Source organism: Lacerta agilis, chromosome 8 (genome assembly GCF_009819535.1).
Source record: "Lacerta agilis isolate rLacAgi1 chromosome 8, rLacAgi1.pri, whole genome shotgun sequence".
Classification (NCBI taxonomy): Eukaryota; Metazoa; Chordata; class Lepidosauria; order Squamata; family Lacertidae; genus Lacerta; species Lacerta agilis.
In genome coordinates, this window is record NC_046319.1 from 83026016 (window position 1) to 83052205 (window position 26190).

General features: G+C 47.8%; 1 protein-coding gene across 1 annotated transcript in view; it reads left to right on the forward strand.

Annotated features, from left to right (window-relative positions):
- WDR62 (WD repeat domain 62) overlaps nt 1–21403 on the forward strand; it is a 33931-nt gene extending 12528 nt beyond the window's left edge. The window contains exons 9-30 of the mRNA XM_033158822.1: nt 1348–1522; nt 2675–2812; nt 3072–3247; nt 3961–4052; nt 4331–4456; nt 5301–5368; nt 5756–5877; nt 9235–9310; nt 9511–9622; nt 10616–10679; nt 10875–10997; nt 11091–11227; nt 12472–12524; nt 15226–15429; nt 16121–16263; nt 16896–17032; nt 17796–17927; nt 18405–18531; nt 18610–18715; nt 20321–20387; nt 20655–20740; nt 20975–21403. Of these exons, the coding sequence (XP_033014713.1) occupies nt 1348–1522; nt 2675–2812; nt 3072–3247; nt 3961–4052; nt 4331–4456; nt 5301–5368; nt 5756–5877; nt 9235–9310; nt 9511–9622; nt 10616–10679; nt 10875–10997; nt 11091–11227; nt 12472–12524; nt 15226–15429; nt 16121–16263; nt 16896–17032; nt 17796–17927; nt 18405–18531; nt 18610–18715; nt 20321–20387; nt 20655–20740; nt 20975–21241 (2731 nt within the window). The 3' untranslated portion in view covers nt 21242–21403. The remainder of the gene's footprint in view (nt 1–1347; nt 1523–2674; nt 2813–3071; nt 3248–3960; nt 4053–4330; nt 4457–5300; nt 5369–5755; nt 5878–9234; nt 9311–9510; nt 9623–10615; nt 10680–10874; nt 10998–11090; nt 11228–12471; nt 12525–15225; nt 15430–16120; nt 16264–16895; nt 17033–17795; nt 17928–18404; nt 18532–18609; nt 18716–20320; nt 20388–20654; nt 20741–20974) is intronic.
- The last annotated feature ends 4787 nt before the right edge of the window (nt 21404–26190 follow it).

The following is a 26190-nucleotide window of genomic DNA, read 5'->3' on the forward strand; positions in this document are numbered from 1 at the left end:
CCCACTTGTCAGACCATTCCCAACAGCAAGGACTGACTGGCTGGGCTCCCTCACCCATTTGCTTGCTTACTCCGAGGCCACGTCAGCTCCTGGCAGCCGGCACCCCCTGGCCAGACCCAGAGGGACCATTAGCCTGGGGAGCTTGTGGCCAGCGTCACTGCAACAAACAGCTGTTCAAGCCTTTGGGAGGCAGAGATGCGAGAGGGCATTAGAGGGAAGGAAAGAGGGACTTCGGCCAGTGTTGCCTGCAGCACCCCTGACCATCATTCAAGGCACCCCAGGGTGCCATGGCACACTGGTGGAAAACCACTGGCTTAGGCTATTGATTCCCAACTGCACAGTCGTCTACATGTTTTCCACACCTATCAGCTGATCACCCATTCCCACCCCCCTTCTGAGTAATACCCCTCCCCACTCCCTCACTATATTTAAGGGTCTGGTGGCTTCCGTTTCAGTGTATCTGAAGAAGTGTGCATGCACACGAAAGCTCATACCAAGAACGAACTTAGTTGGTCTCTAAGGTGCTACTGGAAGGATTTTTTTATTTTATTTTGCACTGGGATATGTCGTCCTTGCACAGTTTTGGCAAAATGCTACTGTCTGGTGACTTTCAGCTTCTCTCATGTTTCTGGTGGCCGCGCGTGTGTGAAGCAAACGAGAGATGGGGCTGGGGACATCACACATTAGCAGGCTGTTGCTGCCCCTGCCTCCACATCAAGCTTAACTTCCCCTTTCTTTTGATTGTGTGCGTGTTCCCACTTCCCTCATACCTAATGGACTGCCTCTCCTAGTATGTCCCGTGTAGGACCTTAAGGTCCTCAAATAATAATCTTTTGGAGGTCCCGAGCAACAAAGATACTAGGTTGGCCTCAACTAGGGCCAGGGCTTTCTCAGTACTGGCCCCAACTTGGTGGAACAGTCTATCACAAGAGACCAGGGCATCTTTCCGCAGGGCCTGCAAGACGGAGCTGTTCCACCTGCCCTTTGGGTTGGTTTCTGTTTGATACTTATGCTTCATTCTTTTATTGGTGGGCTATTTGGAAATGAGACTGCAGTTTTAATTTTTAATTTTTAAATTTGTATTTTAATCTGTATTTTAAATTGATTGTTTTTTTTATGTTTTTGTTGTGATTTTAATTAGTGTTAGCCGCCCTGAGCCCGGTTTTTGGCTGGGAAGGGCGGGGTATAAATAAAAATTTATTATTATTATTATTATTATTATTATTCCCTTGCACTTAAGTTCTTTGCAGCTTATCTAAGCGTCAGTGTGTAAAATGAAGCTCATCCGTTTGGTTCTTTTTGGTAACCAAGGAGCATGCTTCCCCCCCTCCCTCTGATCTTTTCAAGAAGGCCAGGTGCCACCTACTCAGACACGATTGCCTTGGCCTTTGACCCCCGCCACCATTGGCTCTCCTGCGTTTACAAGGACCACAGTGTCTACATTTGGGATGTGAAGGACACCCGTCAAGTGGGGAAAGTGTGGTCCGACCTTTTCCACAGCTCGTTTGTGTGGAATGTCGAGGTGAGTGGATGCTGCTGCTTCTTTTTCAAAAAGGATGTGAAGGATTGAGAAAACAACGTTTCTTTATTCCATTTATCTGTGTGCCACTCTTCATAAAAATCAGGAAGTAGCTTACACGATGAAAATGAAAAACTAGCCAAAATGTATAAAAATAGATCACCTTTATGTTGGAGATGCGGTAAAGAATATGGGTCTTATATGCACATGTGGTGGAATTGCCAAGAGGTTAGTATATTCTGGAATGATGTCTATGAAGAACTGAAAAAATTACTGAAATGTACATTTAAGAAAAAACCGGAACTATTTTTATTAAGTATAGTGCCAGATGAGTTAAAAAAACCAAAAAGAACATTAGTACTGTATGGAATAACAGCGGCCAGAATATTAGTAGCCAGGAATTGGAAGAACAAGACTTTACCAAATATGACTGATTGGCAAAATTTGATGTTAGAGTATCTTCAGCTAGCGATAAACACTGGAAGGGTAAGAGAGCAGACCAAACAAAAAGTCCACATTGAATGGAAGTTATTTAAGGAATACCTGGAGAATAATGGTATTAGAAGCTCCTTTATGGCAGAAATAGACTGAACCAGATGATAAATCAAGTAAGAGTTAATAAAGAGATAAAGAGGAACAAAAAGAAAAACTTATAACTGTGCGATAAATATAGACAATGAATAGCAGAAACAGCGAGTTTAATTGGAAGTCTTTTTTATTTAACATCGAAATGTTTTAATTTGTGGAAATTATGTTACAATTTTTGTTTTTGATGTTTGTATTGGATTATTCTTTTTGGTAATAATGTAAATAATTTTATTTTTCCTTTGTATTAATTTTCTTTTTCTTTCTTCATTTACATCCTTCTTTCTTTCTTTTCTTTTTTTCTCCTTCTTTTATGTCATGTTTTGTTGTATTTAGTTCTTAATGTTGTGATATTTGTTATACGTCTGAGTGTCTTTTAAAAGAATAAAGTTTAATAATAAAAGAAAAAAAAAGAAAATGAAATAAAATGGGCCATTCCAATTTTGGGAAGTAATAATTAAAGCCCACACATTATTAATGGTGTTCAACAAACTAGGTCCATCATACGGCTTGGGTTTTGTGTCTTGATTCTTCCGTTTTTCCCCTTGGCTCTTTGTGGATACATCTTAGGTTTATCCTGAGTTTGAAGACCACAGAGGATGTTTACCTCCAGGGTCCTTCTTAACATGCTCATCGGACAATACTATACGGTTTTGGAACCTGGAAAATGGCACACATTTGGATTTTCAGAAGAACGTCTACAGTAATGTAAGCATTATTGCTTATTAAGAGGCTAGTTCAGACTTTATAGGATGCCAGATTAAACCTGAGTGATTTATACCAGTGCGTAGGTTGTGCATTTCAATGTCTGGAAGGCATGCTAGTAATTAAAACTAATTGAGGTTTTGTTGACTTAGTTCCCTTCTGGTTTGTTACAAATTAATTTCCTTTTGATGAGTCTTTTTAACAGAATGGGTGTCTGTGTATAGAGAGATAATCTCTTAAAACATTATTTCCTCTATAACAGAACTTGCTGAAGATTATATATGTGGAAAATAACATCCAGCACCTGCAAGATTTAACAAATTTGCCAGACAGAGGTGAAAATGCCAACTGCCTGGATGTGAAATCTGGTGTCCGTGTGATGCAAGTCAGCCCTGATGGCCAGCACTTGGCCTCTGGGGACAGAGCTGGAAATCTGAGGTGGGTCTGTTTTATTCTGTATCTACTGCCAGATTCTGTGTTTTCATATAATTGCGTGGTCGTAGCTAAGCCACTGCATATGCCAGTCACACGTGGTGGGTTTCTACATCTCTGATTCCCCAACAACAACGATAATTGTATTATTTATATGCAGGCCATCTATTATTATTTTTTAAATATATTTATTAAATTTTATAAAACAGAGAAAAAATACACAAATACACCAACAAAGACAAAAACAAAAACATAAAGATATATCTTATACCTAATATTTATCCCTCACATTGTAAATAGACTTTCTCCTGTCTCCTCTTCCGGCGTTCCTTGTCTATCATCTTTAGTAATTTCTAAACATCTTGCCAAATCTTATTTACTATAAAAATTATCTATCTATTTAATCTTACCGGTAACTATTTTTCCTAACTCATATTCATCTATCTTAAACACTTAACCTTACTCTAAATCTACAGTTTAGCCTTCCATTCCTAGTTATATCTAATTATCAATCGTACAATAATTTTTTAAAATACAGTTTAAATTTCTTCCAATCTTCTTCCACCGCGTCGTCCCTCTGGCCACGAAGTTTCCCGGTCATCTCAGCGAGCTATATGCAGGCCATCTAACCGGGTTGCAAGCTCCTAAGGAACACCAGCCTTGGCAGGACTGCCCCCAAATACTGAAAAAGTTATCAAAATGTGTGTTTTGTCTTACAGGATACACGAGCTAAAATATATGGATGAAGTCATTAAAGTGGAAGCTCACGATTCAGAAGTTCTCTGCTTACAATATTCTAAGCCAGAAACGGGTAAATTTTCAAATCTGAATATGTGTGCAGTTGGCATTTATTCCAGGCTCGTGCCTGGGGCTTTTTTGTATAGAGATACACACAAACTCGCTCCCATCGCTACAGGATTGGGACTATGGTGGCTGGGTGGTATTCAACTCAGAGAAGACCCACTGGAATGAACGGACCTAACTTCAGCATGTCCTTTAATTTCAGCGGGTCTGCTTGTTATTTTAAATTGCTTTAAGTCCCTTTGGAGCGGATGCAGAGTTGTTGCGCATCTTTTCTGCCTCCTGTAGGGATGGCCCTGCTGGCCTCAGCGAGCCGAGACAGGCTGATTCATGTGCTAAACGTGGAGGAAAATTACAAACTAGAGCAGACGTTGGACGACCATTCCTCAGCCATAACAGCTGTAAAGTTTGCTGGTAAGTTGCCAAACAATCTGATCCACCTGCTTGTATTTCTGGGAGCCTTGCTCTTCCCAGAATGGGTATCGGTTCAGGCACGGAACCTCTATGTGCAGTTGCTTCGCTTCTCCCTGTGTTCTCGCACAACTCCAGTTTCAGTTGGCTTGCAGGGGAGAAGTTTCCAGCGCAGTGTTTTCCTGGGGTTCATCATGTTTTATTGTAAGCCACCCTGGTTAATGTCTTTGAAGAGTGGGGTGTACATCTAAATCAGTGGTTCCCAACCTTTTTTTGGCCATGCCCTCCCCACCTAAGCATCTCTAAAATCCTGATGCCCCCCCATGACATATAATTCTTATTATTCAAAAAGTGAACTCCTGTTCATGTGGAGGAAGCCTAAAAGGCCATTAAAGGTAAAGGGGCCCCTGACCATTAGGTCCAGTCGTGTCCGACTCTGGAGTTGCGGCGCTCATCTCGCTTTACTGGCCAAGGGAGCCAGCATACAGCTCCCGGGTCATATGGCCCAGCATGACAAAGCCGCTTCTGGCGAACCAGAGCAGCGCACGGAAACGCCGTTTACCTTCCCGCCGGAGCGGTACCTATTTATCTACTTGCACTTTGACGTGCTTTCAAACTGCTAGGTGGGTAGGAGCTGGGACCGAGCAACGGGAGCTCACCCCGTCATGCGGATTCGAACCGCCAACCTTCTGATCAGCAAGCCCTAGGCTCTGTGGTTTAACCCACAGCGCCACCCGTGTCCCTAAAAGGCCATTAACCTGGTCTAAACAAGCTTGGAAACCATGGATCTAAATAAATACAAGGAAAATTTCACTTCTCTCCACTGTTCTTTTCTTCTCGCTTACAGGAAATGGAGAGATTCAAATGATCAGCTGTGGCGCCGACAAAAGCATATATTTTCGCAGTGCGCAAAAGGTGCTTACAATTCATTTACGGAATAAGCCACCAGGAGGTGTGGCAATAGCAGCTGCTGAGAAGCAGCAGCAGCAGGGAGGGCTCTTGCCTTTGCGGGCTTCCCAGAGGCACCTGGTTGGCCGCCATGGAAGCAGGATCCTGAGCCAGAGGAGGCAGCTTTGGCCTCATCCAGAAGTGCCGCTCTCATCTGAACTTGAGCAGCTTGTTTTCCTCTTCCAAAGACCCATTGCCAAATAATGAAAGGGGGGGACCTTTCCCCTTTTGTATCCAGATAAAAGTTTTATCTGATTCGTTCATGTGTGAGGCCGCTACAGACCTGCTGCGCTGCTGTTGGGGTAAAATTCCCGCACCACTTCAGATCTTAGTTGGGTCGGTTTCACTCCACAGGTGTCGGACGGAATTAACTTCATCAGAACTCACCACGTTGCTGAGAAAACGACTTTGTACGACATGGATATCGACATAACACAGAAGTATGTTGCGGTGGCCTGTCAGGACAGAAATGTCAGGTAAACTGTTCTGCATTTTCCACCGCAGAATTTTAGGCATTCCACGCAGCCGAAAGCTGGAAGATAGTAGGCTGCTGCCTTCCATATTCCTCCTACTGACATCCAGCCTTCCTCTTAACCTGGCTGCACGTTTGCTGTTCTGCATTGTTGCATATGTCTATCCTATCAATGGATTGTTAAGACTGACGGTCTTTGAACCATAAAAGAATCAGGTCTGGCACAGTCACTGCGCATGCTAGTGGCCATAAATCAACATAGCTGTGTGCGTTTCTTCAGAGCGCACAGGCGCTCTAGCCCAGACACCGGAGAAGAAATAGATCGTGGAAGCAGTGAAGCTCAGACAAGTCATTACTCTTTACTTGCAGGTAATAAAATGTTACAGGCGGGTAGCCGTGTTGGTCTGCCATAGTCGAAACAAAATAGAAAATTCTTTCCAGTAGCACCTTAGAGACCAACTGAGTTTGTTCTTGGTATGAGCTTTCGTGTGCATGCACACGAAAGCTCATACCAAGAACAAACTCAGTTGGTCTCTAAGGTGCTACTGGAGGAATTTTCTATTTTGTAATAAAATGTGTAAATGGTTCCGGGTATTGACAGGCTTTCGCCGCAGCCGCAGGTGAAGGTACACTTAAAAGTTCCGAGGCCTTGCCCTCTTCCGAGCTGCAAAATCTTTCTCCCCCTCTCTACATGTTGTCCGTTCAGGAGATAAACGCAGACTGGAAAAACAGTTCGCTGTGTTCTGTAGGAAACCACGTACGTCCAGAAATAGGTACCCTCAGAAAGTGTTCTTGGATAGTCTAAACAACCAGCACTTAGCTGCTGCTTCAAACTTCTTTCTGTTGTTCTGGAAATGAATGAAACACTCACTCACGCCAACATTGACTGCCTCAAATCTCCCCATTTTGATTAGGTCCTTTTCTTGGGATACAGTTTCCTGTAAGGGGAAAAGTAGGGTGAGAGCGTAGCTCAGTTGATGGGGCATGAGGCTCTTAATCCCAGGGTTGTGGGTTTGAGCCCCACGTTGGGCAAAAGATTCCTGCATTGCAGGGGGTTGGACTAGATGTCCCTTGTGGTCCGCCCAAACTCTACATTTCTACGATTCTAAATCATCTCAAATCTTTTGACGTTCTCTGTAAAAGTTAATGCTCTTTAGATATATTACTGCCATTTCGTAGGCAGCCGTTCCTGCAACAAGCGGTGGGGTTGGGCCACTTTGGTTTGGCAGATCTTGATGTGGAGATAATTATAATTATAATTTATTATTTCTACCCCGCCCATCTGGCTGGGCTTCCCCAGCCACTCTATGTGGCTTCCAATAGAAGATTAACAATACATTAAAACATCAGACATTAAAAACTTTCCTAAACAAGGCTGATTTCAGATGTCTTCTAAATGTCATATCGTTGTTTATTTATATAGTAAAGCGCTCTGTTTGTGGAACTATTATTGCCAGAGTGTTTCCGATTTAAAGTATTATTTATTCAATTTATTAATTGCATGCTCTGTAAAGTCTCTAAGCGACTTGCAAAACTTCAGCTGTTTTCAAGTTTTGCTTTTGACCTAAATCCGAGAGGGAAATTCCATGGGAAGAGCTGGGATTAAACATCTCCAGAATCACAAAAACCCCGTGGCAGCTCTTGAGTCACGGACAGCTGAATTATCCTTTTATCATATCAGGACTTTAATCAATGGGATATTCTTACTCTTCTAAACAAAATATGAGAATTTCTTAATTATTTTGGCCCTTTTTCTAAGAGTTTGCAAGGGCTTTCCCCTCCTATTACGCCTCGGTTGCTTTTTATGGAGGGCTCTGCTGGTTCCACAAAGGTCTGTAAATTGGACCCGTATGAGTTGTAGTGGCTGGAAGGAGCCTCAGAGAGGAAATATATGAAGCTCCGGATCCGTGCAAATCACTGCAAGCACCACAGAGCAATTGGCTAGAGCAGCAGGCAGGAGCCAGACCGACCAGGGAATTCATCCTCATCTCTCAAACTCCAGCTCCAAGGCCCAGTTAGATACCAAAAGCAGAGTGGCTGTTGGAGAAGTGCTAGCCAGGAAAATTAGCTCATGCTTTGCATGCACAGGGGTCCGGGTTCAAATCCAGAGTACAATCCCGCAATAGGAAAGTTGGTAAGTCCTCTCACCAGTCAGAAGCAGCACCCCTCGGACTAATAATAATAATAATAATAATAATAATATTTATTATTTGTATCACGCCCATCTGGCTGGATTTCCCCAGCCACTCTGGGCAGCTTCCAACAAAAATCAGATACAAAAATATCACACATTAAAAACTTCCCTGAAAAGGGCTGCCTTCAGGTATTTTCTGAATGTCAGGTTGTTTATCTCCTTGACCTGTGATGGGAGGGCGTTCCACAGGGCGGGCGCCACTACCGAGAAGGCCCTCTGCCTGGTTCCCTGTAGCTTTAGTTCTTGCAGTGAGGGAACCGCCAGAAGGCCCTCGGTGCTGGATCTCAGTGTCCGGGCTGAATGATGGGGGTGGAGACGCTCCTTCAGGTATACAGGACCGAGGCCGTTAGGGCTTTCAAGGTCAGCACCAACACTTTGAATTGTGCTCGGAAACGCACTGGGAGCCAATGTAGATCTCTCAGGACCGATGTTATGTGGTCTTGGTGGCCGCTCCCAGTCACCAGTCTAGCTGCCGCATTCTGGATTAATTGCAGTTTCCGGGTCACCTTCAAAGGTAGCCCCACATAGAGCGCATTGCAGTAGTCCAAGCGGGAGATAACCAGAGCATGCACCACTCTGGTGAGACAGTCCACTGGCAGGGAGGGTCTCATCCTGCGTACCAGATGGAGCTGGTAGACAGCTGCCCTGGACACAGAATTAACCTGCGCCTCCATGGACAGCTGTGAGTCCAGAATGACTCCCAGGCTGCGCACCTGGTCCTTCAGGGGCACAGTTACCCCATTCAGGACCAGGGAATCCTCCACACCTGCCCTCCTCCTGTCCCCCATAGTAGTAGCTTAGCTCTTATACATGTTTGTTTCATTTTGATGAGATTGTTTTCCTGTGTATTTTAATTACCTTACCGATTCCTTCAGATTAACTTTACGCTTGCAAACTGCCATTTTGGCCAGTTTACGAGCATCTGTGTGCCCACAGCACAGTCACGTCTAGGAAGCCCGAGGCGTTGACTCCCGGCCTGTGTGCGCTGAGAGTGCGTTTCATTCCCAGAGAAAAGGACCAGTGTTTGCATAATGAACCTGTTGCTCCGCTGCTCTTTCAAAGGCTTTGGGCACAGGGTGCAAAGCCCAGTATCAAAGCGTAGCTCTTCAGTAGTGTCAAACCGACAAGCCTTTGCACACACCAAAATGTAACTTGACCTTCCTCCAGGGTATACAACACAGCCAGCGGGAAACAGAAGTGGTGCTACAAAGGCTCTCAAGGCGATGACGGGTCCCTTCTGAAGGTAACCGAGTTGATATGCGGGAAGTGCCGGTAGAAATAATTCCACGCCTCCTGGAATGTGGCCAAATACTCCCGTGAGCTATTGCTTCCCATTAAACGGCGTAAGGAATGCCAAGCACACTCACTTTGTTGAACTGCGAATAAGTGGTTCATTATTCAAGCAAAAAGAGTGAATCCTCTTTGTTTCCAATCCCTGTGCAGGTCCAACTGGATCCTTCTGGAACATTCTTGGCCACCAGTTGCTCAGACAAGAGCATTTCCATTATCGACTTCCACTCTGGGGAGTGTGTTGCCAAAATGTTTGGACACTCAGGTTTGTTTGGCTGTTTTTTGGTTCAGTTATTTTGCAAGCGCATATCTAGTACATAGTACAGCCTATCCCGGCCTGGTGCCCTCTGCCTGTTTTGGATCCCATTAGCCCCAGACACTACAGTCTGTTTCTTATAAATTGTAGTGATAACTGATTCAACCAAACAACCAATGCTGCAACTTTATCTTCTTCTTCTTTGGCAATCCCTCATACCCGAGTAAGATTGTCTTCCATAAACACGGTTTTAACAGTGAGTCCGTAAGTGACTGTGGAGGCCAGTTCTGGACCCACACGTCCTTCCACAGTTGGGGACATTGGTTTGCGGGCGGGAGTTGATCATGGTGTAGATTTGCCAACCGTGCCTTCCTCTTAGCACGTTTCTCCCTTGCATCCTGAGTTCGAGTGTCTTCAAAGCCCAGGACACCTTTGGTGAAGGCTGTTCTCCAACTGGAGCACTCACAGGCCAGTGTTTCCCAGTTGTCAGTGTTTATACTACAGTTTTTCAGATTTGCCTTGAGACAGTCTTTAAACCTCTTCTTAGAAGAAGAAGAAGAAGAAGAAGAAGAAGAAGAAGAAGAAGAAGAAGAAGAGTTTGGAGTGTGGTGGAGTCTCCTTCTTTGGAGGTCTTTAAACGGAGGCTTGACAGCCATTTGTCAGGAATGCTTTGATGGTGTTTCCTGCTTGGCAGGGAGTTGGACTGGATGGCCCTTGGGGTCTCTTCCAACTCTAGGATTCTATGGATTTGATATCCTGCTTTATCACTACCCGAAGGAGTCTCAAAGTCTCTCCTCCCCCACAACAAACACTCTGTGAGGTGAGTGGGGCTGAGAGACTTCAGAGAAGTGTGACTAGCCCAAGGTCACCCAGCAGCTGCATGTGGGGGAGCGGAGACGCGAACCCGGTTCACCAGATTACAAGTCCACCGCTCTTAACCACTACACCACACTGGCTCTCTTTAAACCTAAACTCTAAAGTTTAAACCTCTTTATATTGCAGAAGTCGTTACCGGGATGAAATTCACCTTTGACTGCAAACATTTGATCACCGTCTCGGGAGACAGGTGGGCAACTTGAACTGCGAAAGTGGGATCATTGAGTGTGCGTTTATTGCTCAATCCGCTTTAAGGGAAGAGGACCTCTGGATGGGGTTGCCAGATGCGTGTGGCCTTTTCAGATCTAGGCAAGAGAGAGCAGGAAACACACCAGGGATGTGGAACGTTTCAGGCCGTTGATTCCGCCCTCTTCCCTCTCTCCAGTTGCATCTTTATCTGGCACCTGAGTCCTGAAATTACCACCTGCATGAAGCAGCACCTGATGGACCTGGATCAAGTTCAGCAGCAGAGGAAAGCCAGGGAGCCAGTGTGGCCTCATCAGGTCAGGTACTGGAAAAGCTGCGGTCTTGGGGTGATGCTCTCTGCTCCCAGTGGGGGGACTGGGGTGACTCTGTCCCTCTAACTCTTCATTTCCTCCAGGGGGGAGCCCTACATTGCTCTGCCAGGCGAAGCGACTCCCTGTGGGACTGAACACCTGACTGACTATGACACGGAGGAGGAGAGGGAAGAGGAAGACGCTGCTCTTCTGACGCCCCCCAAAGCTGTCACTGATACAGGTATGGAGGCACGAGACACTTCCCAAGGCAGCTGGAAGGGAGTGGGCCCAGGGGGTGCGTGTGATTTGGCGAGAAACCACAGCAAACCCATCAAACTGCATCCTGCTTCAGGCAGGGGCGTAGCAAGGTAAATTGGTACCCGGGGGCAAAAAAAAATTTGTCCCCCCCCCCCGGCATGGGAAGGTAAGGTGGTACCCGGTGCGGAAAATTTCTTGTCAAACCCCCACACACACACTCTGATTCCCCCCCGCAACAAATGGTTTTACATTATTTCATATTTTCTTACAAAGGATTAATAACAAGTAATAATAATAATAAACTTTTATTTATGTCCCGCTCTCCCCGGCCGAAGTCGGGCTCAGGGTGGCTAACATCAGATACATAACATTGGTATAAAATCGAACAAGAATTAAATTACCTCCTAAAAACATCTCAGAATCAAATTAAAGTTTAATTAGATGGCTTTCCACAGGGTTAGGGTTGGGAACAGTAAAGCGTTCTCTGAACTGAAATTTCAGCCTTTATGACATAGGAAAACAGCCAAGTGAACAGCTATTTTGGTGGAGGAGGGTCAAGATATTAACCAATATGCATGAAATTTCATATATAGCTATATAATCCCTAGTATAGTAAGATAAGACCTTCGGAGCAGGCATTTTCAAAAAAACATTTCCTTCATAATTTGTCACCCCCTCCATTATGGAACACGGGGTGGCCCGCCCCCCACCCCCTTTGCTACGCCCCTGGTTTCAGGACAGGCCCAGGTGGAGACCCTGGTGACCTCTTTTGTCCTCTCTTCCCTGCCCCCTATAAAATTTCTGGCAATATTTTGTTGGGATGCAAAGCTTGGTGGGGGAGGACCTCAGAACATAAGAAGTGACTTGCTGGATCAGGCCGATCTAGTCCAGCCAGGTGCCCCAATGCGAAATGCACAAGCAGGACACAAACACAAGAGCGCTCTCTTTCAGTTTCCAGCGACTGCTATTCAGAAGCATTGCTGAGAATCTGTACCCTGCTTTACTTTGAAAAGCAAAACCCCTCTTATTTCTACTTGCTTTGGTTTCTGGGAGTTGCTAGATAAAGTTTCCACGGGACCCAATTCTGCTTTTCAGTATTTTCTCGTTTGCTCTGTGTTAAATGCAAAGGGGGGATTTCTTGTTCATATATATGTGCCTTGTATGAATAGTTTTGACTCTGCTGTCCCATTGCTCACCCCGATCTCCCTCCCCTGTTGCTCTCTCCAGCTCCTGCATGCGTTCTCACCAATGGGAAACTACCCATGTGGGCCAAAAAGCTGGTATGTAATAATGTGTTCTTACAAAAAAGGTATTTTTTATAGATGGATTAATTCAGCCATTGCCAACCTTCCTCGTATTTTGGACTACAACTCCCATCAGCCCTGGCCGACACAGCTGACTGGGGCTCATGGGAGTTGTAATCCAAAGCAGGTGGAGGGCACCTGGTTAACCATGGCTGGATCTCATTTTTTGACAGAATTACAAGCCTGGTAGATGAAGGGAACGCTGTGGATGTAGCCCATCTTGATTTCAGCAAGGCCTTTGACAAGGTGCCCCATGATATTCTTGTAAAGAAGCTGGTAAAATGCGGGCTAGACAATGCTACCATTCAGTGGATTTGTAACTGGCTGACTGACCGAACCCAAAGGGTGCTCATCAATGGCTCCTCTTCATCCTGGAGAGAAGTGACTAGTGGGGTGCCACAGGGTTCTGTCTTGGGCCCAGTCTTATTCAACATCTTCATCAATGACTTGGATGATGGGCTTGAGGGCATCCTGATCAAGTTTGCAGATGACACCAAATTGGGAGGGGTGGCTAATACCCCAGAGGACAGGATCACACTTCAGAATGACCTTAACAGATTAGACAACTGGGCCAGAGCAAACAAGATGAATTTGAACAGGGAGAAATGTAAAGTACTACACTTGGGGGGGGGGGGAATGAAAGGCACAAATACAGGATGGGTGACACCTGGCTTGAGAGCAGTACATGTGAAAAGGATCTAGGAGTCTTGGTAGACCATAAACTTGACATGAGTCAACAGTGTGATGCAGCAGCTAAAAAAGCCAATGCAATTCTGGGCTGCATCAATAGGAGTATAGCATCTAGATCAAGGGAAGTAATAGTACCACTGTATTCCGCTCTGGTCAGACCTCACCTGGAATACTGTGTCCAGTTCTGGGCACCACAGTTCAAGAAGGATACTGACAAGCTGGAAGGTGTCCAGAGGAGGGCAACCAAAATGGTCCAAGGCCTGGAAACGATGCCTTATGAGGAACGGCTTAGGGAGCTGGGTATGTTTAGCCTGGAGAAGAGAAGGTTAAGGGGTGACATGACAGCCATGTTCAAATATATGAAAGGGTGTCCTATAGAGGAGGGAGAAGGGTTGTTTTCTGGTGCTCCAGAGAAGCGGACACGGGGCAATGGATTCAAACTACAAGGAAGAAGATTCCACCTAAACATTAGGAAGAACTTCCTGACAGTGAGAGCTGTTCGGCAGTGGAATTTGCTGCCAAGGAGTGTGGTGGAGTCTCCTTCTTTGGAGGTCTTTAAGCGGAGGCTTGACAGCCATCTGTCAGGAATGCTTTGATGGTGTTTCCTGCTTGGCAGGGGGTCGGACTGGATGGCCCTTGGGGTCTCTTCCAACTCTAGGATTCTATGGATTATGAGGCATAGAATCCCGTTCTTCCTGTTATAATTAATTTCCTATATCTTGCCCAGGGCATCTAACAACCAAGGTGCAGAATAAAAAGAAACGTAAAATCACAGTACAAAGTACAGCAGGCAAGTTGGCATCAAATCATACAAATGGTGTCACTCGTATTATGCTCCAAAGGTCTGTCAGAACGACAAGGTCTTCAGTTGCCATCTGATAACGGGGAGGACCACCTGACCTCAGGAGGGAGGGACTTCCATAGCTGGAGTGCCACCACTGAGAAGGCCCTGTCTCGTGTGATGTGCACCAGCACAAAAACCTGGCCTCTCCTGCAGATCTCCAAGCAAGAGTTGGCTGATACTGCAGAAAGTGCTCCTTTGGTCCTGAGCCAGGGCATGGCAAATAATAATGAAATAGGTGGTGTTAGCAGGGGTGGATTTGCTCCACTTCTTGGGCCTGGCTGCATGTCAGGTTTGGCTTAGCTTCTGTGCTGTGCCAACCTGAAAAAGCTTCCATCCCCTCCCTCCCTCCCTCCCTCTGGAGATGTGGCGTGGCTTAGCGTGGTGTCCGAATGTGGCCACTGGCAGCAACGTCGCCCATGGTTAAGAGACAAAGGGTTCTCCCTCCATCCGGGTTAGCATTAACTGCAGTTATTTTTGCATGCTGCTCCAAAAATGAAAGGAGCTCCAGTCCTCCAGCTTGACAGTTAAGCAGTTGGCTGCGTTGTTGGTGCAAGTTTTGCTTGGCTAGGATGAAAATGAGAACCGATCTTGCCGGGTCCTGCAGAGAGGCAAATGGTCCTCTTCAGTGTGTTGATATTCAAATGGGGGGGGGGCTTCTACTGTGATCTGTGGGTCTCCAAATGTTCTGCAGATCGAGGCAGAGGAGTCAAGTGAAGCATTTGAACCAGGCAGAGGGCCTTCTCGGTGGTGGCGCCCGCCCTGTGGAATGCCCTGCCATCAGATGTCAAGGAAATAAACAACTTTCCGACTTTTAGAAGACATCTGAAGGCAGCCCTAGGGAAGTTTTTAACGTTTGATGTTTCATCATGTTTTTAATATTCTGTTGGGAGCTGCCCAGAGTGGCTAGGGAGGCCCGGCCAGATGAACGGGGTAGAAATGATAAATAATAATAATAATAATAATAATAATAATAATAATAATAATATAGGTTAGGAATGGGTTACAAAACATCAACTGCTAGCCATCTACCCATCCATGATTAGTTCTCTGGCTTGGTGATTTTTAATCCAACCACATGAGTGGCATGAAGAACAGCCCGCCCCCCAACACACACACACACCCTCTCAACTTTCCTCTCTCTAGCTCGGAGAGGCAGATAATGCAGACACCGGCGCCTTCAACTCCAGGGTGAGTTACCAGCCGCAAGGGCGATGGGCAGAACGTGCCACCAAAGAGCCCATTAAGACCATGCTGGATGCAGACCTGAATTACTTCACCCCCATTAAAAACAGCACCCTGCATGACAGTGAGCTGGAACCGCAGAATCTGAATCAGCTGCTCTCGGAGGTGAGAAAAGTTTACTTGGTACAAGGGGCTTAACTTTGCTGTCCACCTGCACCCCCCCCCCACACACTCTCCGTCTGAAAAACAGACCCCGTGTCCTTTGAGTCCAGGGATAGAAGCCCAGGGACAAGGCTTGGAACTAATTTTCAGGGGTGGTGCTTCTTCCTGGAGCATGCTGTGTGTGTGCCAATGAGCCCCAATCCACCTGGGAAGCAGGGAGAAATATTTCCCTTTTGGGCTGCACTTTGGATGTGCTTCCGTGGCTCTTGCTTATTTCGGGCAGAGCTTGCGCTAGGAGGCTTGTGGCTTTTTGCAGCGGAACCTGCATCTGCTCCCCAGCTCTTAACAGCACACAAACCAACCAATCAAGGCAGGTGTTCTCTTACAAAACCAGATTATTGGAGGGTGCAGCTGCCTTGGGTTTCCACAAGGTGGCAAGCAGATCTTCCAGTTAGCCATTGTGATTTTTTTTTAGTTTGATTGAACCTGGAGTCATCCGTCGATGAGAGCTTTCATGCTCCTTTAAACTTATTTTGCAGCCCTTGAATATTCTGGCTCCAGAACATTTCTTACTTCCATCTTTTCTGCTGTCTGTCTTTGAATCCTCTTAAAAAGTTGGAAGGGAGAGTCACAGGGACTAATTCCCTTTTCGGGGGGGGGGCAGGTCACAGGCTAATTTTGGTTTCCCCTCCAGGCCAAGGACTACCCCAGCAACATTATTGAAGATTTCCAGCAGCCAGATCTGTCCTCTGATGATGAGGCGAAAGAAGAGCTTGATATCAGTGGGGACAGCCTGTGCCCCGAACAGAGTGGCAGCAGGACCCCAGAGGGCGAAAGGTCAGTCCTTGCTTGGACGCTCAGGGCTGCAGAAGCTGGCCTGGGAGGAGCTGCCCTTGAAGTCTGCAGGCTTTGTTGTTTTTCAGTCGTTCAGTCGTGTCCGACTCTTCGTGACCCCATGGGCCAGAGCACGCCAGGCACTCCTGTCTTCTCCTGCCTCCCGCAGTTTGGTCAAACTCATGCCAGTCGCTTCGAGAACACTGTCCAACCATCTCATCCTCTGTCGTCCCCTTCTCCTTGTGCCCTCCATCTTTCCCAAAATCAGGGTCTTTCCCAGGGAGTCTTCTCTTCTCATGAGGTGGCCAAAGTACTGGAGCCTCAACTTCAGGATCTGTCCTTCCAGTGAGCACTCAGGGCTGATTTCATTAAGGATGGATAGGTTTGATCTTTTTGCAGTCCGTGGGACTCTCAAGAGTCTCCTCCTCTGCAGGCTTACCGTCGAGTAAATGCGCTTAGGGTAGACCTGCAGGACTTACAGAGTGGGAGAGCCTGATCTGGTTTGGATTTGGCTGGAGACATCTCAAGGGCACACCTGGGGCCCTCTGCCCTTGAAATTTTGAAAGAAGCTTGAACTGATGAATGAATGCTTTTCTCTCCACCCCTCCACTTCCACTTTTCCCCTTCCTTTAAAGGAGCTACATGAAGGAGCTGCTCCTTCAGCCGGCATACCAGAAGGAAGAGGCAAACACCAAGGAGAAGCTGCCAGACAAAATCTACTCTGTGACATCCTTAGATTCAGAGGTCTCTGCTTTCAGCCACCAGCAAGAAGGTAGCCTGAAGGACGATTATTCCTGCTCACATCTGGGATATTTTTTGGTGCTTGAGCTGCAGAAGGACTCTCACCACTCAGTTGGCCATTGTGCCTCCACCCCTGCCCAATTAGTGCCAGTTTCCAGGGGCCAATGAAGCAGGAAGACCTGGCCCTTGAACCCCCAAGTGCATGTGAGGGGGGAGCTGTCTGCTGTGCCCAAGAAGAGATGATGGGTATGCAGCCTGTCTCGGCCTCTGTCCGCACCCTACAAATTGGGCTGGTAGAGGGGCAGCGGGAAGGGAATCTGCTGTCACAGGGGCCACAGCCCACCCCAAAAAAGATCCTGCATGAAAGGCAGCAGCTAAGGAAAAAGGGACTTAAAGTTACAGGATGAGACCTTCCCACACCCTCTATAAGTCAGCTGTAGGGAATGAGGTGTGTGTTTGCAAGAAAGGGAGAATCAGGGAGAGGAGGAGAAGCATAGAATTGTAGAATGGGAAGGGACCCTGAGGGTCATCTAGTCCAACCCCCTGCCATGCAGGAATCTTTTGCCCAATGTGAGTCTTGAACCCGCAGCTCTGAGTTTAAGCACTGGCTTCTGGTTCATTCATGTGCCAGATCATTCAGGAGATTTGGGTGGGAGAAGAAGCCAGTGCTTTGCGCAGAATCCAGAATGGCTTTGTAGTCTGCAGACTGAGCTCGCCTCTGAGCTTTTTCTTTCTTTCTTTCCTTCCTTCCCCCTGGCCCTGGCTTTGTACAACGTGCCAATTGGACGCTGCAGTTTCGGAGGCAGAAGCGGAAATGACCGACGTGGATGAGAACTCCCAGCAGACCAGCTCTTTGCCCCAAACCCCCGAGCAAGAGAAATACCTCCGGAATCACTTTGAGACGCTGGCTGATGCCCAGACTGAAGGTAAGGCGAGAGCTGCGGCAATGAGCCGAACGGCACAGCGGCTCTGCTCTTCCCATAAGCAAGAACCCCTTGCCTAATGGGCACAGCCGGAGGGGCAATTTCTCAGGGTGCTGTTCTTCTGATTCACCAACTAAGTAGCCGACCCTTTGGCAGGCGATTGGCAGCTTGACGGCAGATTAGAGGTCATTTGCCTCGGGTGTGTTTGACAGTATTCCCTTTTCAGCTGCTGCTGTGTTTATCTCCCACCTTTTCCTCCAAGGATCTGAAGGTGGGGTGCCTGGTTCTCCCTCTCCTCATTTAATCCTCACAACAACCCTGTGAGGTAGGCTAGGCTGAGAGGCAGTGACTGGTCCAAGGCCACGCACTGAGCTTCATGGCCGGGTGGGGATTTGAACCCTGGTCTCCAGGTCCTAGTCCACACTGGCTGTGTCAAGGACTTGAGAAAAGCTCCCTCTTGGTCTCCCCTTTTTGATGCAGAAAAGTTTGATGGCTGCCTAAAGGATCTGAAGGCACCCGAAGAGGAAGAGGAGGAGGCTGCCTTGTTCCAGAACCCTCGCCTGAGTATATCTACCCGTTTTCTCTCCAGCTGCCAAAAAAACAGCAGGTTGGCGGATATATACCTATATTTTAAACCCTCCATTCATGAAAGAACAATCTGAACGGCTGTGTTCCTTTCACACAGGTTTGCAGCTGCCTTTCTTCCGAGGGTCCGTCAACAGTCTCAGGCCGCTGCTGCAGACCAACTGGCAGAGGAGAGTCTGCTGTCCGACGAGCACAAGAAACCAGAGGCAAGTTGACCGCCTAAGTCGAGGATGAGCCACTGGGCTCAGCCGTTACCTTTTGCATCTTGGCAGACGTCTTGTCTCCAAGCCCTTCTATGAAGATTGGGCACAGCCACGACTCAGTGGCAGCGGAACAGGGGCTCTGCAGGAAGAAGGGAATCTCAGTTAAAAGATCTCTGGTAGCCACAATGGAAAATAATAATAATTTATTATGCATACCCCGCCCATCTGGCTGGGTTTCCCCAGCCACATCCAACAAAAGATTAAAAAAATACGTTAAAATATCAGTCGTTAAAAATTTCCCTAAACAGGGCTGCCTTTAGATGTCTTCTAAACGTCAGGTAGTTGTTTATTTCTTTGACATCTGCTGGGAGGGCGTTCCACAGGGCAGGCGCCACCACCGAGAAGGCCCTCTGCCTGGTTCCCTGTAACTTGGCTTCTCGCAGGGAGGGAACCGCCAGAAGGCCCTCGGAGCTGGACCTCAGTGTCTGGGCTGAACGATGGCGGGTAGAGGCACTCCTTAAGGCAGGGGCGTATGGATAGGGGGCGGGGGCGGTTCGCCCTGGGTGCCACCCTGGGGGGTGACAAGGTGGCCAGCTGCCTTCCCCCAGCTGTAGAGTGGCTGAGGATACGGTTCGTCCTGCCCCTCGCCGCCCCGCACCGGGTGACGGAGAGGCTTCCTCCATCACGGGCATCAGGTCTACTGGGCCTCTGAGGCCGTTTAGGGCTTTCAAGGTCAGCACCAACACTTTGAATCGTGCTCGGAAACGTCCTGGGAGCCAATGCAGGTTTTTCAGGACCGGTGTTATGTGGTCTCGGAAAAGACCCCACTAGGCTGTCGTCTAGACAGATATGATCCCTCCACATAAAGGGACCCCTGACCATCAGGTCCAGTCGTGTCCGACTCTGGGGTTGCGGCGCTCATCTCTCTCTATAGGCCTAGGGAGCCGGCGTTTGTCCACAGACAGCTTCCGGGTCATGTGGCCAGCATGACAAAGCCGCTTCTGGCGAACCAGAGCAGCGCACGGAAACGCCGTTTACCTTCCCACCGGAGTGGTACCTATTTATCTACTTGCACTTTGCCGTGCTTTCAAACTGCTAGGTGGGCAGGAGCTGGGACCGAGCAACGAGTGCTCACCCCGTCGCGGGGATTCGAACCACCGACCTTCTGATCAGCAAGCCCTAGACCCTGTGGTTTAACCCACAGCGCCACCTGGGTCCCTCCACATATGCAAATGTAAATGACTTGAAACCAGTTTAACTGGAACAGAAACCCCGCATTAATTGGGAGTTGCCCGTTATCATTTAGTGTGTGTGGAATTCCCAATGCATTTCTTGTTACACTAATGCAGCTGTACTGGCTGTGGCTAATGGGAGTTGTGGTCCAGAACCTCCAGAGGGCACCAGGTTGGCAAATGCTGCACTGGCATCTCTGTAGCCTGCTGAAATACCCAAACTCTCAGGCCTCAGAGTTGATGCATGTGAAATGGTGGCTAGTTACTTTGCAGGCAAGGAAGGGACCGAGAGATTTGGGTTTTGGACATCGGCAATGCTTTTAAACTTGCAGCCCAGGGATTCGGTTTCTAACAGCCTGTAATGTAACTGCTTTAGAAACTTTCTGAAGAAACCAACTGTGAGCTGAAGGAAAATCTTGATGCCAGAACATTCAGCGCCTCAGGTAGGAAACTTTCTGGAATGTTTGCAGCAGGTTTGTCATATAGCAGAGGCGGAAACTATTACTGCTCCCTGTTGTGGAGAAAGATTCGCTGCTGCAGGGTGTAGATTTGACACTGTCACTGTGTAGGGTGGATTTCCAGAAATGCGAGTTGATACGATCAGTTCTCGTTCTTCTTTGAAACTGAAGAATGCTGCTGGGCGTGTTCCCTTCTTCCCCTTCTGGGAAGGCTCCAAATGTAGAAATCTCTCTCTCCCGTTATGTTCTTAGAATCACAGGTCCTGGTCAAAAACTTTGAAATAAACCTGCAGCCTTTGTGCACCAAGTTTCAAGAGACTTTGCAGCTTTACGATCAGGTAAGATATAGGAAAAGGCAGCAAACGTAAGAACTTTTTTTTAAAAAAAAAAAATCTTCTCAATCTACTTTTTTTTGGTCATCAGATTATCGTGTCAGATATCTAGGGGGTGGTTTATATTGGGCCGTGGGGTACTACTGTGGCGGTGTGTGTCCCTGGCATCCTTGTCACAGCCCAGTTTGGGTCACGGGTGCGAATCCTGGCTGTGAAAGCGTTCTTCCTTTTGCTGTGCAGGTGACATCTTGCAGCCACTCCACCGAGGAGGAGCTTCTCCACATAAAGAACCAGCTGGCTAGCACTTTTTCCTGGATGAAAAGGGAGCTGGACTCCCGAGCCGTCAGGAACAACGCGGACGTGGCAACGGCCACAGACAGCCCGTCGCCCTGGCTGAAGCGCCTTCAGGACAGCGAGACCCGCTCTCTCTTGAAGCATTACTCCGACTCGCTGCTGAACATGGTCCAGAAGAAGCTGGAGGAAACCCACAAGGCGGATGTCGCCTGAATCGCCCCAGGCAAGGGATACATCTGCCCCGCCCCCAAACAAACTTTATTGCAGCGCTGAGGTCAAGAGAACTTGCCCATTAATTTCCGTGTGACTCCTGAGGAGTTAACAGCAGTCAAAAAGGGAACGGATTAGGGTTTATAACTCTAGTCTCTCTTTCCTGTGTACACCCCACCCCACCCCCATTTTTTTCCCTCGAAGCAAATACTGACAACTTGTTTTTAGCTTTTCCCAGGGACCTCTTACAAAAAAACGTTCTTTATAAGAATGAGGGAAGTAGGAGGAGAAGCAGGTGTTGCGAGTTCTTATGGGCGCTTTCTCGTCTGTCTGCGGGTGTGAGTGCGAACGCTGCTTTGCAACAGCGGTTCTTAAAACGTTTGCTGTTTTTTTTCCTGGTTTTGAGAATTAATAAAATTGTATTAGTTTTTGAAAAGAATGTGTCTGTGTGTGTGTGTTGATTGGGTGGGACCCATTGCCGAGTGAGCAGACTTCCTCTCATCCCCCTTCATGCTTCCCAGATCTGCTCCAGATCTGCTCCCAACCCTGTAGAAGAGACTTACCGTATATACGTGAGTATAAGCCGACTTTTTCAGCCCATTTTTTGGGCTGAAAAAGCCGCCCTCGGCTTATACTCAAGTGATGCGGGCGGCTGCAAAGGGACAAGCGGCAAGAAAGGGATCCTTTCTTGCTGCTTGTCTCCCCTGCCCTGCCGATCCCCCATCTGTGCCTGCTCTCTGATCCCTCCTCCTGTGCCTGCTCTGCGCGAGGATCGCCTCCTCCTCCTCCCCCTCCCGTCCCTTCTCCCCAAGGGGAACAGAGGTAGCGACGGGGCAGCGGGAGCAGGAGGAGGACAAGTATCGAGCAGGCGCGCGAGCCGGCTCAGCCCCAGAGAGCCTGTTGCTTTTGCCCCCATCCCATCCCAGCTCAGTCCGCCATAGAAACTGCCCACCCTGAAACTACCCACCCCTGAAACCTTCCCAGAAACTTCCCCCCTTAATTCCTCCCTGAATATGCCCCCTCCCCCTGAGCCCTCCCTGTAAAGAGACCTTTCTTTCCAAGCCTTCCCTCTTAACCCCTGCCCATCCCAGCTCTGCCCACTGTAGAAACTGCGCTGAGACTCTATGATCCTGTGCCTGCTCTACCCCTGCCCATCCCAGCTCTGCCCACTGTAGAAACTGCGCTGAGACTCTATGATCCTGTGCCTGCTCTACCCCTGCCCATCCCAGCTCTGCCCACTGTAGAAACTGCGCTGAGACTCTATGATCCTGTGCCTGCTCTACCCCTGCCCATCCCAGCTCTGCCCACTGTAGAAACTGCGCTGAGACTCTATGATCCTGTGCCTGCTCTACCCCTGCCCATCCCAGCTCTGCCCACTGTAGAAACTGCCCACCCTGAAACTATCAACCCCTGAAACCTTACAAGAATCTGCTCCCTTAATTCCTCCCTGAATATGCCCCCTCCCCCTGAGCCCTCCCTGTAAAGAGACCCTTTCTTTCCAAGCCTTCCCTCTTAACCCCTTCCCCCATCCCAGCTCTGCCCACCCTAGAAACTACCCACCCTGAAACTTTCCCAGAATATGCCCCCTTGCCCTTGATGCCCTCCCTAAATATGCCCCAACCACCCCTGAAACATTCCCAGAATCAACCCCCTTCCCCCTTAATCCATTCCAGAATCTCCCCCCTTAATTCCTCCCTGAATATGCCCCCTCCCCCTGAGCCCTCCCTGTAAAGAGACCCTTTCTTTCCAAGCCTTCCCTCTTAACCCCTGCCCATCCCAGCTCTGCCCACCCTAGAAACTGCCCACCCTGAAACTTTCCCAGAATATGCCCCCTTGCCTCTCATGCCCTCCCTAAATATGCCCCACCCACCCTGAAACCTTCCCAGAATCTGCCCCCTTCCCCCTTAATCCATTCCAGAATATTCCCCTTGCCCCCTGAAATGTACCCACAATATGCCCCCTTACCCCCTGAGCCCTCCCTGTAAGAGACCCTTTCTTTCCAAGCCTTTTATTGGTATTTATTTTTATTTTTGAAATTTACCAGTAGCTGCTGCATTTCCCACCCTCGGCTTATACGTAAGTCAATAAGTTTTCCCAGTTTTTTGTGGTCAAATTAGGTGCCTCGGCTTATATTTGCGTCGGCTTATACTCACGTATATACGGTATGGGGGCACATAGAGAGCTGGGGGGGGGGGAGAGAGAGAATGGAAGGTGAAGTCCTGTTGCACAAGCAGGAATCATATCCTGCTTATGGACTTTACATGAATGTGTGGTTATGCACATGGAGGGGGCTGTAACTCAACGGTGCAGCATTGCAGAGCCAACTTCAGGTAGGTCTGGGAACGATCTTTGAAACCCTGGAGAGCTGCTGCCAGTTAGTGTAGACAGTACTGAACTTGATGGAGCCATGGTCTGACTTGGTAGCTTTCTACATTCCTAGCAGCTGACTAGGACTGGGCTGGGGGGGGGGGTATGATCCTGCAGGAGGGCTCTTCCATGTTCTGAAGACCTACCGTTGAGAGGAAAACATTTATTTCCTTTATTTATTTTCGTTACCTCTTAAAACATATAAAAGCAGTTTACAACAAACATACATACAGGTGAAACTTGAAAAATTAGAATATCGTGGAAAAGTCCATTGATGTAAGCAACTGTTTTCATTAGCTACTGGAGTTTAATATATGAGATAGACTCGTGACACGCAAAGCGAGATATGTCAAGCCTTTGCTTGTTATAATTGTGATGATTATGGCGCACAGCTGATGAAAACCCCCAAGTTGAGATTGTGAATTTGGGGTTCTCATCAGCTGTACGCCATAATCATCACAATTATAACAAATAAAGGCTTGACATATCTCGCTTTGCATGTCGTGAGTCTATCTCATATATTAGTTTCACCTTTTAAGTTGAATTACTGAAAGAAACTAACCTTTCCACGATATTCTAATTTTTCAAGTTTCACCTGTAAATCTATACAGTAGATTTAAAGTATTAAAAATTAAGATCACTATTCACTATGGAGGTACAATGTATTCTCAACTGCATGCGTAAGCCTGCTGGGATAGAAAAGTTTTCAGCAAGCATTTAAAAGTCAAAACGGAAGGCTCCTGCTGAATCTAGTGGCAGAGAGTTCCACAGGGCGGGGCCCACTGACATTGAAGTCTTGGTTCCTTCTTGTTGTCAAATGAGCCACGCCAACACGGGGAACGACCAGTTATGGTCCTGCAGACGATCTCTGTGATTGAGCGGGGATATAAAGGTTTAGGCAGTTCCCCCAGTTAGGGCTGGCTGAAGTTGTTCGGCGCTTTTTAAATTAATACAAGGCTCTTGAACCTAACTCAGTAGTGGATGGAAATATGGAATAGTTATGGAATAGATACGGAAATGGGAGGCGTGAGGGACGGAATGGAATCTCCCGGAAAATTGCTTGTCTGGAACCCTGTTCAGGAGCCCTTCCCACGGCAACTTTCTGCAGCAACTCCTGATTAGCGATACCGGAAAGGTAAGGCCTCGGTTGAACTCTCCGGCATGGTTTGTTAATCAAAATCGGAGAGAGAGAGAGAGTTGGCTGCATAAAATCAAACTGCTCAGAAAGCTGTCCATGGAAACGGGTTTATTCAAATCTGAGCGAGACATGGAAATGTGGCTCTGTTTGAAAGGAGAGATTTGTTTGCTTGCAAACATCCGGGCCGAGTCTCCTTCTTTGGAGGTCTTGAAGCAGAGGCTTGACAGCCATCTGTCAGGAATGCTTTGGTGGTGTTTCCTGCTTGGCAGGGGGTTGGACTGGATGGCCCTTGGGGTCTCTTCCAACTCTAGGATTCTAAGTGCTGGAAAAACCCACCGAGAGCAGGCTGCCCAAACAACCTCACTCCCAGGCTTGCTCACAAAGTGGGCCGTTTCTGCGGTGGGAAGGAAGGTGAAATATACTCGGAGTCCAGTGTGAATTTCATGCTCTTTATTCAGCTCATAGTAGTGAGGAATGCAGTTCCCCCAAAACGTTTGCTTTATATACACTATTTACACAATGGGCCCCACGTGATTGGCTAATTCTGGGATACTCCTGTGTGCCAATCGGAGTGCAGATTCACTTCCACCTGGAGCTGGATTGGGTGGCTCCTGCGGACCAATCAGACTGCTGCAATCTCAATCCTATTGTTCTGGGACCAGTCAGACTGCTGCAATATCAATCCTATTGTTCTAGGACCAATCAGACTGGTGCATTTTGGATCCTATTCAACTCAGTACATAACAGAAGGCCTTTCTCGTACCCTTTCGCCCAGCCTTTGCCAACCTGGTGCACTCCTCAGAACACACCGGTGACGGGCGAAGATCTAACGGTGGCGTGTTGCATTAGAGTGCAAAGCTTACTTTTCAAAAACGTGCCCAGTTTTTCCGGTCACTAAATTCAAGGCCAACTGATGGTGTTTGGGCGGTGAACAGGTTGGCTTGTTTCAACGTCCAGTTTGGCACACGTGTGCGTGAGCGTTGCTGCCATCGAGTATCGGGTGAATCCCCAGTTTCCTGCAGCTGTCCTGTTCAAAGAGGCAAGCCGGCTAACCGTCCTCGGCTCTTCCCTTTCTTATTGAAGTGCAGGATTTGCATAGAGAGGACGGAGATCTCCTGTTGCCTTTGCAGTTAGGAGGACAAAGTATGCAAAGGAGCTGGGATTCGGTTCGCATTCAGAACGCGCGCACACACACACACACCTGCCCCGCAACACTAATTCAAATCGCGAGATATCCAGCGTCGCTCTTTTAAACAGCCCAGGCTCATTCGCACTCATCTCCAGAATCACAACCTTCACTTGACTCGGGCAGAGATTTTGTATTCGGCTTGGCCAGCAGACCAGAAGGTGAGTGGTATGACTTCTGGGTGCCTGTTCCTGCTTTTGCTGGAAGGACGCGGGTGGCGCTGTGGTCTAAACCACAGAGCCTAGGGCTTGCCGATCAGAA